Below are 17,304 nucleotides of genomic sequence, written 5' to 3'. Positions count from 1 at the left end.
TAAAATCTGCAGCAGAGGTGTATATTGCATGTCCCCTCGGGTGTATTTATAGTCTATGTTTGGGTGTATTATGCAGATCTGTACGAACACCGTCACATATGGGTTCCTATCTATCTGGATCACCACTTCTGGGCAGGGATGAGAAGCACACAAAGGAGCGAGAGCATGCATTCATTTTTTAACAAGTATATCACCCGGAACAGCTTGCTTATTCAGTTTGTCAAACAATACGATAATTGCCTCGGAAGCAGGGAGCAAGCAGAGAGAGAATCAGATGCTGCAGATTTTCATACGGTCATACCGTGTGCAACCAAATCCTCCATTGAAGCTCAGTTTCAAGATGCGTACACGCATGCAAAGTTTAGGGAAGTCCAAGCGCAACTTAGAGGAAAGACGAATTGCATCACCAGATTAAAGAATTCCGCTCTAGGCTATTCAGTATACGAAGTCGGAGAACAAGTTTCCAGCTCAATATTCAACAAGTTCGTGGTTACTTACGACTCAGTTGTAGCCAAGGTAAAATACCAAAGCTTATTATTCGAGTCGAGAGGGATACTGTGCCGTCACGCACTAAGCGTGTTAAGCTTCGAACAAGTAAGCCAAGTGTCCCCTAGATATATACTGGAACGATGGAGCAAGAAGGTAAAGAGGCGACACACACACATCAAGAGCAGCCACGACGAGCCACTGATGGAGCCAAGAAGCAAGAGGTTCGACCAATTGGTTTTTCGTTCGCAAAATATTTGCGAATTTGCATCCAAATCGGAGGAGCTGACTGCAATTCTGCACCGTGCGTACGATAACGTCATGGTCGAGATGGAATCTTTAAAAGCCAAAAGGAAGGGGACATCTTCTTTATCCCACGAAGACGCCAACTTGGAATCCGTTAACGAGCTTCAAAGCCCGCCAAGGATTCGAACAAGAGGACGTCCAAAAAATAGGCTAGGTTCAAAATTGGACAAACAGATCGCAAATACCACAAAGAAGAAGAAGACGAAAGTTTTAAGCGAGGTAAAAGTAATGTTCTTTAAATTTGTGGCGATTGAGTTTATTTATCTCGTTAATAGTTTAGCTAATGTGTGAGTGTTATATTTAGATAAACCTGTTTGATGCTGCATCAGCGGTGCATTCAAATTTCAGCCAATATCAAGCACACGTTATAAATTATCAGTTCAGGGTACCAGCAGCAGGGGATAACTCTTTGGGTGTATAGTTTTAGAGAATATGGGTGTAAAAGAAGTGTTCTTTTGGGTGTATTTTTGTTCATTGACAATTTACATATAGATACATATATAGATACATATAGAACAAAAGCTGTAAAAATTCGCAGGTTATGAGTGTATATTTGATTTGATGTTTTTCTTCATATTTTAGTACATGTAATTCATACATTTTGAATACAGCACAGACAGTTTGGGTGTATATTTTATGCAATCTTGGGTGTATTATTAGGCCTGCGTTGGGTGTAACACTTTATAATTTGCGTTTATATATGCCTTGATTTTTTCCTTCATATTTTACCACCTGTAATACAGCTTTTGAATACAGCACAGACAGTTTAACAGCACAGATAGTTTAACTATGGAAAAAAATATACATGGAATAAAAATTGTTGATAAATGGCAAATATTTACATCATTTGTTCAATTTACAAACTACCCAGCAGTTGGATTACGCAGTTTCTATATCAGCAGAATTTATCTGACAAAACGGACTCAATAATACAGAGGATGGCTTTGACAGCCTTATAGCACTACTCTCTCTAATTGTCCGATCTCTCTGTTTATTCATCTCACTGAATAGTATCCGGGAAGCATACTCCACTCTATAGTGGTCCACCTCCTCCTACAATTAAAAAGTATATTCTGTTTAAACAGCAATATTAATTCAGTAAAGTAATACAGAGTTATATAATTCTAAAGATAGTTACCTGTTTCCAATTATCCCATTTATACTTCCCCTTTTTAATGTTTTCCGGCTCAATTAACTCAAGCCACTTCATAACGTAGATAGCGTAGTCATAGCTGAAAACGAAGAAAATAGATTACAAATCTCATTTAGGAAAGTTTAATGTTCAGAGTTACAAATTTATACCTTGTTTTTTGGCCTGATATTTTAACATATGATGCTTTAATTTCCTTCTCCTTCTCGTCTTTCTCCAGAGGTTCCCCGCCGACATATGCTCTCAATATTGAAAATACATATCCCTTAAATACCAAAACAAATCAGTAATACACCCGAATGAATGCACAAGATACACCCAACTGAATGGACAACATACACCCAACACAACTAACGAAATAGACTTATCTATTAAAGTAAAGAAGACAGAGACAACTTACATTGAATTTATTAATCTGCTTTCTCTCTTCGCTTGGAGCTTTTTTGTGTAGCGAGTCAAGTATATGACATTTCTGCTTCGTTGTATTTATCATCCATAACCACCAATGCCCCGAGTGGCAAACAGGTGCAAAAATCTGAAGGATTGCCACATTTCAACAGTGCGTTATCTTATTTGGCATATAAGTAAATAAGCGTACTAACAAATTTAGCAAACGAAAACTTACATATGGATGCGAAGTTAATTTTTTTCTATCTATGAAGGGAATAAAACTCGGGTAGCCTTCCACCCTGAATTCCTTATTCGTTTTCGGTGATATGAATTCCCCATTTGGGTGATCTGAAAGTGCCATGCTCTGCAAGAATTGCGAAACAAGAAATGAAATACTGAAAATACACAACTTACACCCAATTGAACGTAAAAAGTACACCCAATTCAATACAGAAAATACACCCAAAGTTCGTAGAAGTAACACTTACCACAATATCGGGGGGGAGACAGTATATTTGTTCTTGAAACCTCTTTTTATTTTTTTGGTTGAGGATGAGGCAGATGGCAGATACAATCTAGAAATATATGCCGAAATCAATTTTACATTAATAAACATTGCAATTGACTTTGGTGTAAAAACATTAATGTTATTCTAATATTACCTGAGATTCTATATCACTTTTTGCCTGGAGGGATGCAAGGTGCATTCTCATCAAAATGTATTCATTTTGGGCAATGAGAGTGCACATCTCCTCATACTCGTTAGTATTGCCATCTGCGTCTTCCTTCAGTCTCGTCCCCCAGATGTAGCACTTTTGTTTCATATCATCCGTAATCTGATTTATTGCCCCAGGAGTTTCAAACTTCGCAGAACTTTCTCCCCCAGTCTCCCTCTGAATTTGTGGACTTTTGTTTTTTCCCTTCGCCGCACTGCTTGCTATTTTTTGGACCAAATCGTCCAATTGTTCTAGCAAATTTGCAGCTTCAGGAGATTTTGCCCTTTCTGTCTCCTGCGTTGACGCCCCCTCCTGGCTTGAATCAGTCAATCCAAGGCTGAATGATGGCACACCTGGATATGTTTTAGGAACATAGGTTGCTGTCCGTGCCATCATCAACAGGGCAGCAGCGTCTTCTGCGGCTGGATGACTGCGTCATCATGTATAAGAATAAGAATAAGAATATACAGATGATAAGCAAAGATTAAATTTAGTCTGATGAACTTACATTTTAGTTGGAGCTGGGGGAATCGTGGGTGTGGTCTCTTGAAGTTGTTTGGGGGTTTCAGGAGTGCTGCACAGTTACACAAAATTAATCATGGCGTAAAAAAAACTAATCATGAACAATATACACCCAAACTGTTAGCAAATATACACCCAAACTCTAAACAAATATACACCCAATACTATTTCTTACGTTTCTGTAGTCCCTTCAATCTGTAGCATAGGGGTTGGTTCAAAATCTGTCTCAGTGGTTGTTTGGGATGCCGGCACAAAAACATGAATCGGGACTCTAAACAAGAAGAAAAAAGAAGGGTTAACAACGCCTTTGAAAATAATAAGGTTATAAGGTTTAAATATTCTTGAAAAACTCACATTGCAAGCGCATCCGACGGTGTCTGTTCCCTCACAACCATCATGTTCGAATCAGCCGGACTCAACCTAAAATACACCCAACGAAGGTCAAAAAATACACCCGAACAATTCAAAAAGAAGACAGGCTTTGTTTTTTGAGAACTTACATACTTGCAGTTTTTGCTTTCTTTTCCTGCCTTTTTTTTCTTGAATAAAATAATAAATGGCTTTTTTTTCTAAAAAAATATATATATAGAATTAGAAGTAGAAGGTAATAGAAGAACAAAAGTAACGGTTATCTGAAAGAGAAATTACATGCTCTCTGACGGCTGCTTTACACTACTCTGTTCTGTGCGTCCTTGAGAGGAAGGATCATCACTTCCCAAGTTCACAGCCGGTATTCTAAAACAGATTTGATGTTATTCAGACAAAATAAGATACAGGTATAAAATACACCCAAATGAATGCACAAGATACAACCAACCGAATGGACAATATACACCCAACACAACAAACGAAATATCCCAACTTAATAAACAACATACACCCAAATGGTTCCACAAAATACACCCAAATCATGATAACAAGATTTTATTAAATAAAGCTTCTTACGTTTCAGAGGACACATAGCGACCTTCTGTCGATCGCAGGTCTGCTTGGTTCTCCCTGCGAAACAAGAAACAATTATTAGCAAACAAAACACACCAAAATCTGAAATAGACACCCCACCAAGACATACTCATCTGCAGCAGATTTATCAACGTTTTTCCTTAGCCATTCTTCCAGTTCGTCACTTGATATTTCATATCTCTCACTACATTCATAAAAGAAGATGTTAACAAAAATAATTACGATGATAGACAGTAATATAGCTTACGAGGTACTGTACCCATCAAAGTATTGATCTTCTTAAGGAGGTGAATCCTCCACAACAACTTTTTTCTTTTTTGGTTGTGTTCTGGGTGGAAAAAAAGAGAGTACCAATCAGAAATAAAAAATTAATTTTATCACAGAATATTATCCAAAGAAGTGCTTACTTTTTTGGTGATATTTTTGTCTTTTTCTTTTTCTTTTCCTTCTCCACCGGTGATGATTCTTCGCTCCTATAAGTTAATAAGAGACACTTCAGTTAATACACGAAATCTTTATAATGAAGGCAAAAGAAAGGAGTAATAATTTCAGGACATTACTCATCACTTGATTCAGATTCAGATTCTAAATTAGAATCTGACCCCTCTTGACTCTTCTTTCTTTTTCTGGAGTCCATTCTGGAAGGCAAACAATCATTATTTAGAACATACTAAAAAATACACCCAAATGAATGCACAAGATACACCCAACTGAATATACAATATACACCCAACGCAGCAAACGAAACACACCCAGCTTAATAAACTACATACACCCAACGTGATCAACAAAATACACCCAACTCGAAAAAGAAATTACACCCAAGTATGGTACTTACTTTTTCTCCTTTTTGCTGCGGTGTTTTCTTCCTGAATCCTCTGAGTCTTCTTGAGTCTCAGACTCAGAGGTAGAAGTGTCCTTGTCAGTAGTTGTTTCTGTCTCCGAAGACGATGTTGAACTCGCCTTCCTTTTTTTGTTTTTTTGATTTCTTGTTTTTTTTTCTTTTTTTTTTCATTTTTTCTCTTGCTCTTGTCTCCGCCATCTTCACAATCCCCTAAAACATTAGATATTTTAGTTAGCAGCATTCAGGTAAATAAAATACAACCAACATATTATGTTTACTTACCAAAGTTTTCTCTCTTTTTGCAGTCATTCTTTCCACCAACTGCTCCTTAGTCCAGTTGGCAATCCAGGACTTTGGTGGTCTTTCAGCCTTCTTCTTTCCTTTGTTTTTTGAAAGATGAAAGTAAATTATCATCAGGGCGAAGAGGCAGCCATCAATTGCCTTCTTCTTTTTCTCCTTGTAGTCTGTGATGCCCTTGACCATGAAGGTCAAAACATGCCCCCCCAGTTTCTCTCCGATGTGCTGTCCATCTTAAAAATTGGGGCCAAGTGCACAGGCGATATTTTGTTTATCGTCGTTGGCAAAAGGAACGCCATCTGTATATAGAGGATGAATATCCTCTTGAACATCAGGCGTTCCTCTTCGTTGCCAACGCCGATTTCCATCATTTCATCGGTAAGACTTTTGAGGGTCTTACCCTGGAATCTTCTAAAAATTATTTTGTCATCATCAGAAAGTTTCTTATACTCAACTTTCTCAGGAAATAGATCTCCTAGAAAAAGGAAAATAACAAAGTATCAAAGTCGGTTCAAATACACCTAAGCATCAACTTAAATACACCCAAGCATCAACTTAATATACACCTATAATTTTAAGCTAGTTACCTGTTGCATTGATGCCAAGCGCATCACCTATTGTTTTTGGTGTTATTTGGAAAGAACCATATCCTGTTTTCAGTCTGTTCTCCCCAAGTTTGAATTTGTTTGCCAGCTCCCTTAACAGTTGGTGATCCACCCTCAGTGGTGGGATGTGCATCAACCCACCGAATCCGAGATCCCTCACAATCGTCTTCTTCTCCTCACTCATGTTTCTGAACTTATCACTTAGGAGATGTGTGGCACACTTAAGGTCTTTTGTTTGGTTTCTTGCTGCCATTTTCTCTGAAACGAAAAATACACCCAAAGATATCAGTAAGATACACCCATATATATGAGTCAGATACACCCATTAATAAGAGTAAGATACACACATATATGAGTCAGATACACCCATTGATAACAGTAAGATACACCCATATGTAAGAATCAGATACACCCATTGATAACAGTGAGATACTCCCATAGATATGATTCAGATATAGTATCCATATATATCAGTCAGATATCACTCAAACATGCTTCAATATCAAGCCACATTACAAGGTCAAGCAGTATACACCCCCAATCTACGGAATAAACCCCCAAAAATCAGTTACCAGAAGATCTAGAACAACAAGAATAACAGGATAACTTAGAACAACAACGTAGAAGAACAGTGTAACAAAGAAGCAAGAATAACAGTAAACCCTAGAACAACGACGTAGAAGGAAAGTAAAACGTAGTTTGTAATATGGAAAATATACAGGAATCTTAATGAACTTACGTTGACTATTGTTGCTTTGTTTTCTCTTCAGATTCTTGATGGAGAGTTTGATGGTGTTTTGACGGAGGTTTCGAACAATGACTTGTATATTTTGAACTTTGATTTTCGCTCGAAAATGGAAGGGTTTCCTTGTTTTCGAAGCGCTTTGAGAAGTGGAAGAAGTGGAAGAGTTTGCCATACGTAACCGTTTGAGTGTTGAGCGCGTGAAGGTGACGCTCCATGTAATCTCTCTTCATGCGCGTGACTTGTATTTGGGCTGGGCCAACTTGTAAGCTTGTAAGCTTGTATGTGTAGCAGGCCCGTTAATTAAATTAATTATTATATGATTTTAATTTTTTTTATCCTTATTGTACACTAAAATTAATGTCTCCTTATATTTTCTCTTTTATAATTGATGGGAATTCATAACCAACATATATCCCCAATTTTTTTTAAAAAATATGTCTTCATAAGAACATATAAAAAAAAAACAAATCTAATAACAACAGAAATTAAAAAAATTAAAACAAATACAAAATAAAAATAACAAATAAAAAATAACTTTGTATAATTTTAATATAAACAAATTTTATATTACAAATATTTTAAATAAAAACACATCAAATTTAATATTAATTTATATATATATTTTAGTTAATTTTTAAATAATATAATATTTATTAAAATATATTTTATATTATCATTAATTTATCATTCTGCGCATCATTCAGGTATCAATCTAGTTTAATGATAATGATTAATTCCATCATATATAGATGCATATGCCAATGTAATTTATCATCTAATTTCTAAATGAAAGTGTTCTGCTTCATGCTTATAATTTATGCCATGTGGTAATGGGATAGTAATAAAAAGATAAAATTGATAAAAAAAAATTACCAGCCAAAAGTCCAAAGCAAACAGAAAATGAATAAAAATAATAATTAAAAGAGGTTGCCTTACGTGCCTAAAATTTAATCCATAAGAATAGGATCAAAGAAAGGAAAGTGTATACTACTATGGAAATTGATGAAAGTGATGAGGAAGAGAGCGCGCAAAGACAAAAAAAAAAAAAAAAAAAGATGAGGAAGTGGGTCCCTTTCACAATAACATATAATAATTGCCGTATTTAGTTTCCCAACGTAATTCACTTTTCCTTCGTTTGATCTTAGCTACTTTGCTTGGCTTCTCAAAGTCTGGCGCCTCTGTTCTAACATCGACCTTCTTCTCTTCTGTTTCCTTCTTGTTCTGACTGTGAGTTTCCTCTGCAACCGTAACTGTAACAGTAATTTTAACTATGTGATGGTTCTTGTGACATAACAATAACATATCACTTTTGTTGTCAAAAGGTTATTTTTTCTATTTCCGGAAGCACCCCATGTCGCCAAAATCCCGAGGTATGTCTCTCTCTCGTTAAATTTTGAAACGCCAATCATTAATTTACAAATTTCAGTTTTGAGATCATGAGTTGGTGCTTCTCTCTACTTCCTTAGCTTGCTGAATTTTTAGAAACTTAAGATAAATCCCCTCTGAAGGGAAGTATAGTTGATAAATGAGAACAGCATGAAGCCTCTCTAATCAGTGAATTTAACTCCGCTTTAACTCAGCCTCGGTGCATGTGTGTGTACTTTTCTTGTTACAGATGTTTGTATTGTTGGTGTTGCAAGGACTCCAATGGGGGATCTACTTGGCAACCTATCATCTTTATCAGCAACACAACTAGGCTCAATTGTTATTAAGGGTAATGATCAATGTGCTTTGTCCAATTTTTTTTGTTGTGTGTTGGGGGGAGTGTTCTTATTAATTATGGAAAGGGTTTAGCTAACATGTACCCTTACCATTAGTAGAAAGTTTTAAATGTTTTTGTTTAATGCATGCAAAACAAATGCATTGGAAACTTAAATTTTTTATATCTTCAATGAAAACTTTCCTAATTTGTAAACTTAACATAAGATAGATAAACTCTTATGGAATCAAATACTTGATCTTCTTGTGTTTTATGCTGTCATGTAAATATATGCAGCTGCTCTCAAGAGAGCAAATGTTGATCCATCACTTGTGCAAGAAGTGTTTTTTGGGAATGTTCTTAGTGCAAATTTAGGACAAGCTCCTGCCCGACAAGCCGCCTTAGGGGCAGGCATACCTACTTCTGTAATCTGCACGACTATTAACAAGGTGTGTTCATCGGGGATGAAAGGTACATCTTTTAATGGGTTCGGAAGGCTATTCATACTCCAATATATGATTTATTAGCGGGTATGTGATGAAATCACGGTCCTGTGTTTTTTGTTGCAGCTACCATGCTTGCAGCACAGACCATAGAATTGGGTAGAAATGATGTTGTTGTGGCTGGTGGTATGGAAAGCATGTCAAATGCGCCTAAGTACATTGTAGAAGCAAGGTTTTCTTTTAATTCATAAATTGCCAAAATTATACACTTCTGCCGTGTTCAAATGATTTTCTTGTGGTGTTTCAGTAGATACTTTATCCCACCTAGTTTCACCTACTAAGTTGCTTGCATTTTATGCTGGGTTTTTCTTGTATATATTGCACTTGTAAAACAGGAAGGGGTCTCGGTATGGACATGATACGATCATTGATGGTATGATCAAAGATGGCCTTTGGGATGTCTATAATGACTTTGGCATGGGAGTTTGTGCAGAACTATGTGCAGATCAGCATGTCATAACAAGAGATGAGCAGGTTGCGTAATATATTTCATGCTATGCTTATATATTTCTTTATTATATCGATTTGAGAAGGTTTACCTTCTTGCCAAATGACATTACTCTATCCCTTGGAATATATTATTTCAACTCATTGAAAACCTTAGTTGAATCAAGTATTTATCTTGCTATTCTTTTTTTCTATGTATATCTGTTAGGACTCGTATGCCATTCAAAGCTTTGAGAGAGGAATAGCTGCTCAAAATGCTGGTCATTTTTCTTGGGAGATAGTTCCGGTGTGATTATGATTTCTGCCTGCACTGAATTGTTGATAACTTATGCAGTAATATTTATGTAATTCTGATTTAACACTTTGGTCTCCTACAGGTTGAAGTTTCTGGTGGAAGAGGGAAACCCTCTAGAATAGTTGATAAAGATGAAGGATTGGGGAAGGTAAGCAGATCACAGTATGTAATTACATGTGTTAACGTATCTCTATTGGACATAGTGGTAGATATTAGGATTACATTGTAATGCCATGTGTATGCGCATCTATAGTATAGTGTACTAACCAGAGTTACTCATAAAGGAGAGTTTATTAGAATTTAGAGTTTCTTTCACTTTACTCTTTTTTTTTTCTTTTTTATTTTGTGGTACTTCTGCCTCTATTGGTGTAACTAGAGAAATTTGTCACCAAATTCACGTCAGTTCCGTAATAAAAAAAAATCTGTATCTGTTGTTGATTTTTGGAAGGCAAGGGGAATTTTTCAGTTCATTGTTATTTGTGTTTTCAGTGTTATCTCAGCATCTAGCCTTTTGGTACCGCCAAGGTTAAGGTTCTTCTGAACACCCTAAAATTAAGCTCTGTTAATATGGTATCATACAATGGTTAATGTTGGTGTGATTACTTCTGTTATTTAGTTCAGAAGTTCTTCTGACTTTTTACGGTTCGCAGTTTACTTGATTCATGGTCTTTCTGACTTGCTTGGCATTGGATTATGGTGGAGACTTGTGCATTTTGATTGATATCTATATTATTGTTCTTGTGGCTAGTTTGATGCTGCAAAGTTAAAGAAGCTTAGAGCAAACTTCAAGCCGAATGGTGGTACTGTGACTGCTGGCAATGCTTCTAGCATAAGGTCCGTCTCTTCCACCATGTCACTCCTCATACATGTCTCTTTGCTTATCTGTTATGTGTGCTCTAAAATCTAGAGTGCATTCTTTATTCTTATGTGAATTCATGGGAATAGTTCCATGCATCATTGCAAGAAATTCGATTAGTTTTAATCATACCATTCTAGAAAACTGTGATATAGCACTCACAAGGTTGTGAAGTGCATGCCCTTTTATTGATAATGAACTGGTTTATGGATTTGACTAGTGATGGAGCTGCTGCGATAGTGCTAGTGAGTGAAGAGAAAGCACGTGAGCTTGGATTGCATGTAATAGCAAAGATAAGAGGATTCGCGGATGCGGCTCAGGTCTTGTGACTGATTATTCTAAACTGTTTTGATCTTGATAAATATGATCATGTAGAGCTGAATCAAAATGATCTTTACAGGAACCTGAATTATTTACAACTGCTCCTGCCCTTGCAATACCAAAAGCTATATCAAATGCTGGTCTAGAGGCTTCTCAAATTGATTATTATGAAATAAATGAAGCTTTTTCTGTAAGGAATACAGCACCCTTTACTCATTCATTCTTATTTCCTTTATCTTTTGTTGTTCTAATTTCTTCTATACAGGTTGTGTCTCTTGCAAATCAGAAGCTTCTTTGTCTTAGTCCTGTGAGTGTTCATGTGACTAAACTAGTTCTTTGCACATTAATCTGACATTTTCTTTTGGCTAGCATGGCTGCTTCTCCAATTTGATTCCTTCATTCTGCCCCATTACATGACTAAATATTGTATATAATTCATGCATTTCTTATTAAATGCAGGACAAACTTAATGTACATGGTGGAGCTGTATCATTAGGCCATCCACTGGGTTGCAGCGGGGCTCGAATCCTAGTTACATTAATAGGGGTAAATTGCAATCTTGGTTACTCTAAGCATCTTATTCCTTTGCCCTTACATACTTTCGCATGTATATGAACCAACTTGGGTTCGGCTGTTTTAGGTATTGAGACAGAAGAATGGGAGATATGGCGTTGCTGGCATCTGCAATGGCGGAGGCGGAGCATCTGCACTTGTCCTTGAGCTCATGTAAGCACTTTTTTTCTTTGGTTAAGCTTTAGCCAAGCTTAACATACTTTATACGGTGTAGTTGGTCCTTGTTTTTAATTAATGTAGCTTATAAAGTTATAACTATAATTTCTGGTGAATTAGTCAGGGGCCTTAAAGCCTTATGTTCAAATATGAAGGCTTAAATATGGTTTAAGATGATAAATATGGCTTAAATAAAGGGAAGAAGATAATCCTTGTAGAACAATGAGGGTTATACATAAAAGAATGGAAATATTGTCAATGAAATTGAACAATCTTAATTCCTGTAAGTTGTAACAATCTCTATCAACTGTCTTGGTATGTTTCTGAATGAATAATTAAACATATGTTTGCTTATTATTAATCAAGAAATCCCCAATAATTGAGGATTTTTGAAATTTGCAGGCCATCAGCCAGGTTGGGGCATTCTAAATTATGATCTTGGTCTCCTCACATACTGCTTCACAATACTTCTGTAGCATTTTTTTTTTCTTTGATCGATGAATAATGTAATAAGTTCAATTAGAGAAATATATGGAAGTATTAGCTAAGCATCACATTTTTCTTTCTTGGATTCATCTCCTATTCATATATCTTTTAACACTATTATTGGTTCAGCTTTCAATGGCATTCAGTTTCTTCCATAATAATTTGGTTTGGGGATTCTGAGCATGACTTGCATGCCTTCCCCTTCTTGTTTATAACATTTATTCTATGGAAAAAGTTTTTTTGTTAAAAAAAATTCACTATTGTGCTATTCATTATAAACTTACATAATGATTGAGAGATTTTGGTAATTTTATGGCAGCAGATTAGATTCAAAGGGGACAAATAATAATAATAATAAAAAAAAGAAATGCAAAAAGAAAGGAAAAGAAAAAAAAGAAGGAAGGCAGGAGTTATTAAGATGTGGAGTTATTCATTGTGAAACATGAATTGATTTAATTTGTTTTATGAAAATTAGCAAATTTAATACGAGGAGTATCAGAATGAGTTGAATAAGAAAGATGGTACCAATAGGGAAGCTAACGTAAAGTACAAATAACTATTTGACATCATCTTTTTCCTAAGAAGTGAGATGCCTTCAAATATTATACGTATTATTTTTTATATATATTTTATTTTAATATTAAAAGTGATTGATAAGAAGAGAAATTTTTTTATACAAAAAAAACGTACTCTTAAAAAAAAATAGTACAAATATATATATATTTGAAACCAAAGAGCTCAACACATTACAGTGGAACAAGAACTAGAGATACACAACAACCAACTTCTCAATGTAACACTAACACAAAGGAATCTCTATGTCATCTCCAGCATAGCCATTAACACCTTTCCACTCGTTGGAGCTCATCACGGTCATGGTTATAATTTCTTCAACATCCTTGCTTTCATTTGAAAAATCCTTCTATTTGTTTCCAACCAAATGTTCCAAACGATCGCACAGAAGCATCTCAACAGTTGCTCACAATCCTCCTTTCTCCTCGATTCCTCCGTCCAACATAGAAAGTGTTCTTTCATCGAACCCGGAAAACACCATTGTCGGCCGAACACCGATATCCAAACACTCCACTGTCCACACCTGCCAAGTAAAATCACAGCCTAGAAACAAGTGGTGTACGAGTTCCACATCTTTATTACATAGAACACAAATGTTATCTTCCTGGCTGATTACCCCAAATCGGCTTAGCCTTTCTTTTGTATTCACCCTATCTATCAGGACAAACTAAGTAAATAACTCCACTCTTGGTGGAACTAAGCCTTTCCAGACGGTCTTAGTGAACCTGTAGCTAGTAACCTCCTCTGGGAGTATCTCCTCCTGCAAAACCTGCACAAATGAGTTAGTTGAATAAACACCTTGTCTATCATATTTTCACACTACTCTATCCTCTCTGTTATTCACTAGCTTCACAAGTCTCAACTCCTCATGTAATTGACCCAGGAGTTCCAACTCCCATTGAAAGAGCTCTCTCCTCCATTGGAAGTTCCAAATCCACTCTAACCCATCACATAACCCACAATCTCCTATAACAGATCCACATTGGTTTGAAACAGAGAAAAGCCCGGGAAACCGATCCTTCAAAGGGCCACCAAGTAACCATACATCCTCCCAAAATCGTGTACGCCGCCCATCACCAATCTCCATGGACAAGGCTGTAATCATCTTATCCCTTACATGTTGATTCGTTATATGTAACTGGCAAATATCTTTCTATGGGCCTTCTCTAGTAGGTAGTACTTGGGTTGACAGTAACTCATTAGGATTCAGATGATTGCAAGAATATACTACTTTCTTCCACAACGGGCATTCTTCCTTCGCAAACTGCCACCACCACTTAAACAACATGGCTGAGTTACGAACCATAGCATCTCTAATTCTCAGTCTGCCTAATTTTTTAGGAGCCTGCACCACTTTCCGTCTTACTAGTGCCATCCCATTACTCCCATCCTCCTTGCTCCACAAAATCCTTCGCTGCAAGGAAATCAGTTTCTCAGCAACAGCTCTCGACATCTTGAACAGCCCCAAATAATACACTGGCAAACTATTTAAAACTGATTGATCATCACCAACTTTTTATCTTTGTTAAGTATTTTAGCTTTCCACAGACTGAGCTTCTCCCCCACTTTGTCTATTATAGGCTTCCAGGTCTTCACCAACCTCGGATTTGCTCCTAAGGGGATACCCAGGTATTTAACTGGGGAACCACCCTTACAACCCAACAATCGGCACATATGCTGGACCCACTGCTCATCACAATTTACCAGAATCAAGCTCGACTTGTCAAAATTAATGTTGAGTTCTGACATCAACTCAAAGCATCTCAGGAGCCGCTGGTAATTCTTAATAGTCTCCTCTTTTGGTCGACAAAACAGAATAGTATCATCAGCAAACTGAAGATGTGACAATTCTATACTATCTCTCCCAACCAACAAAAGTGATACACGTCTATTCCTGGCTGCCTCTCCAACCATTCGATGCAGTACATCCACAACCAGTACAAGCAGGAAAGGAGAAAGTGGGTCACCCTGTCTCAGACCTCTTTCCATTTTGAACGGCTTGGACGACGAACCATTTATCGGAACCGACATAGATGCGGTGGCCACACACTCCATAACCCACGATCTCCATCTATGCCCAAACCCCATCTTTTGCAATACTATGTCCACAAAGCTCCACTTCACTCTATCATATGCTTTTTTGGAAATCGAGCTTGATAATTGCTGCCTCCTTTTTTCTCAATTTAAGCCAGTTTACAGTTTCACACGCGATAAGAGCCCCGTCATGTATTTTCCTTCCCTTTACAAATACACTCTGAGTCTCCCCTACTAACACTGGCAACACTGATCTCATCCTCCTAACTAGCACATTGGAGATAACCTTGTAAACGCACCCAACCATACTAATAGGTCGCAGTTCTTTAATCCCCCTCGCCCAATGAACATAGGTGCTAATGCCACCCAAGTGATATTTGAATCCGCCGGTAACCTGGATGTCTGAAAGAACCCCATTACTGCTGCCATGAAATCAGACCCAATCTCACCCCAACACCTCTTAATAAAATTTATGTTGTACCCGTCACATCCTGGAGCCTTAGAAGACTCACAATCCCACACAGCCTCTCTGATCTCTTCTACCGATGGCATCGCCTCCAGATGCACAGAATCTTCCTAATCAATCCTACCCACCAGACCGTCTCTGAAACCTACCATATGAGAATTTTCCTGGTGATACAAATCCTTGTAGAAATCTCTAATAGCCAATTTTATTCTAGCTTGATTCCTGACCAGTCTGCCGTTGATTAACAGTGTATCAATCCTGTTATTCCTCTTTCTTGCTGACGCTATATTGTGAAAGAACCTTGTATTTTTATCCATATCTTTGGCTTGCCGAGACCGAGACATCTGTTTCCAGTGAACTTCTTTTCTCACATACCATCTCTCACAGCAAGTAACCAGTGCCTTTCTTCGAGCCTCCATCGTTCCATCATACACTCCCTTGCTGACCATATCATCAATCTTCTTAATTTCTTTCTCAAACTTCGTAATCTTCTTGTCCATCTCCCCAAAATTGGCCCTATGCCACCTCCCTAACGAAACCGTCAAAGCCTTCAATTTATCTGTAAACTGCATCTCCCCTAATCCTCTCCACTCCTCCTTAACCATTCTGAGAAAGCCTTCATGTGTAAACCAGGAATGTAAGCTTCGGAACGGCCTTGGACCTCCCTTCAACTTCTTGTCTTCCACTATTATAGGACAGTGATCTAACAAACCCCTTGACCCACCTCGTAACCGAGTCTCGAAAAACTTCTCTAACCACTCCAAACTAACCAGAGCTCTATCAATCTTGCTACAAGAACGTCCCTGAAACCATGTGAACTTTCAATCAGAGAGTGGCAAATCCACTAAATGCATATCTTGTATCCAATTCTTAAAATCTTCCGCAGACCGAGGTAGAACCGCAGTACCTTGTCTCTCTTCCACCTGTATGATTTTATTAAAGTCTCCCATGTAACAACCAGGAACTTGACATAACCCAGCCATATAGCTCAGCTCTTCCCACATCTGTATCTTCGCATCCCTACTATGTGCACCATAGACCAAGAAAAAAACACAATTGAAACAACTCTTTACCAGGACTCCTTCAACACACAACCATCTCTCCCCCTTATAACAGTGATCGATTTTAAATACTGATTCATCCCATATTAACAAAAGTCCACCTGATGCACCATTAGAACTAACATATTCCCATCCCGCACCATCTTGTCCCCATATTCTTGCAACATAAAATTTCGTCACTATCTGTCTTTTAGTCTCAATCAAACCCAACAAATCTACCTTATGTTTATTCTTTAAGTCCCTCACCATTCTTATCTTTCCATCACCCTGTAACCCCCTAACATTCTAAGAACTAAAAATCATTTTAAAATCTTTTGACACACCTTTTTTTCATGTTTGGGTCTGCAACATCTCAGCTTTTTCTTCTGCTTTGCCATTTTTCTTTTGCAGGCTATTTCTTCGTTTTGCGCTTAGAGTATTGCCATAAAGTCATCTTCCTCATTGAGCAGCATTGCACCTGACTCTTTTGCCAACTCCCAGGTCCTTCTGTTCTTCAATATCTGCTCCTCCAAATTCGAACAATGGGTGTCACTGTCTTTAGTAGCATTCCTCATGCCCAAGGTCATTCCCTTCAGAGCCACCCTCATCATGTCCGAGATCCATCATCCTTCCACTGTGAACAATAATTTGACCACCACCTCCACCCAGTACAAGATCGTCACTGGTTGCCTCTCAATACGCTGGTCCTTCGTGCCCCTTTTGAGTGATACTACCAATCTTTTGCACGGCTCCCTCCGCACCCACCTCGTTCAAGTCACCAGTCGCACCTGCTCCCTTCCGAATCTGATTCGTTGCCTCCAACTTATCCCT

The 17,304-nt window shown here is 37.5% G+C and overlaps 2 protein-coding genes and 2 long non-coding RNA genes across 4 annotated transcripts; 1 reads left to right on the top strand and 3 right to left on the bottom strand.

The window, feature by feature from the left end:
- Window positions 1-1,609: 1,609 nt before the first annotated feature.
- On the bottom strand, window positions 1,610-2,268 carry LOC140175980 (uncharacterized). Its single transcript, XR_011867107.1, has 3 exons — window positions 2,095-2,268; window positions 1,931-2,024; window positions 1,610-1,845 (listed from the first exon to the last, which is right to left on the bottom strand). It is a non-coding gene; the product is annotated as an uncharacterized lncRNA (long non-coding RNA).
- A 580-nt stretch (window positions 2,269-2,848) lies between these two features.
- On the bottom strand, window positions 2,849-3,766 carry LOC140175979 (uncharacterized). Its single transcript, XR_011867106.1, has 3 exons — window positions 3,557-3,766; window positions 2,995-3,478; window positions 2,849-2,907 (listed from the first exon to the last, which is right to left on the bottom strand). It is a non-coding gene; the product is annotated as an uncharacterized lncRNA (long non-coding RNA).
- A 4,214-nt stretch (window positions 3,767-7,980) lies between these two features.
- LOC112722800 (acetyl-CoA acetyltransferase 2) lies at window positions 7,981-12,515 on the top strand. Its single transcript, XM_025773971.3, has 15 exons — window positions 7,981-8,251; window positions 8,347-8,394; window positions 8,640-8,738; window positions 9,021-9,194; window positions 9,293-9,398; window positions 9,562-9,700; window positions 9,882-9,959; window positions 10,051-10,116; window positions 10,717-10,802; window positions 11,045-11,144; window positions 11,225-11,335; window positions 11,411-11,452; window positions 11,605-11,691; window positions 11,786-11,871; window positions 12,277-12,515. Exons 2-15 carry the CDS (start codon window positions 8,376-8,378, stop codon window positions 12,308-12,310), a joined length of 1,227 nt encoding a protein of 408 aa, XP_025629756.1. The 5' UTR covers window positions 7,981-8,251; window positions 8,347-8,375; the 3' UTR covers window positions 12,311-12,515.
- A 2,546-nt stretch (window positions 12,516-15,061) lies between these two features.
- LOC140176223 (uncharacterized) lies at window positions 15,062-17,084 on the bottom strand. Its single transcript, XM_072206148.1, has 4 exons — window positions 16,917-17,084; window positions 16,333-16,761; window positions 15,562-16,236; window positions 15,062-15,361 (listed from the first exon to the last, which is right to left on the bottom strand). Exons 1-4 carry the CDS (start codon window positions 17,082-17,084, stop codon window positions 15,062-15,064), a joined length of 1,572 nt encoding a protein of 523 aa, XP_072062249.1.
- Window positions 17,085-17,304: the final 220 nt, after the last annotated feature.

The sequence above is a fragment of the Arachis hypogaea genome, chromosome 11 (genome assembly GCF_003086295.3).
Source record: "Arachis hypogaea cultivar Tifrunner chromosome 11, arahy.Tifrunner.gnm2.J5K5, whole genome shotgun sequence".
Taxonomy (NCBI): Eukaryota; Viridiplantae; Streptophyta; class Magnoliopsida; order Fabales; family Fabaceae; genus Arachis; species Arachis hypogaea.
Note: the sequence above shows the minus strand (reverse complement) of the source record. Positions and strands in the feature narration are given on the sequence as shown.

Bases quoted from the DNA above. Each gene is read 5' to 3' on its own strand.
- LOC140176223 (XM_072206148.1), bottom strand. From the start codon at position 17,084: ATGATGAGGGTGGCTCTGAAGGGAATGACCTTGGGCATGAGGAATGCT. The intron at 16,762-16,916 runs GCAATACTCTAA...AGGGGGTTACAG, and splicing joins ATGAGGAAGATGACTTTATG to GGTGATGGAAAGATAAGAAT. The intron at 15,362-15,561 runs GTGGGTAGGATT...TCAGACATCCAG, and splicing joins TAGGTTTCAGAGACGGTCTG to GTTACCGGCGGATTCAAATA.
- LOC112722800 (XM_025773971.3), top strand. The intron at 9,960-10,050 runs GTGTGATTATGA...GGTCTCCTACAG, and splicing joins TTTCTTGGGAGATAGTTCCG to GTTGAAGTTTCTGGTGGAAG. The intron at 11,692-11,785 runs GTAAATTGCAAT...CGGCTGTTTTAG, and splicing joins TCCTAGTTACATTAATAGGG to GTATTGAGACAGAAGAATGG.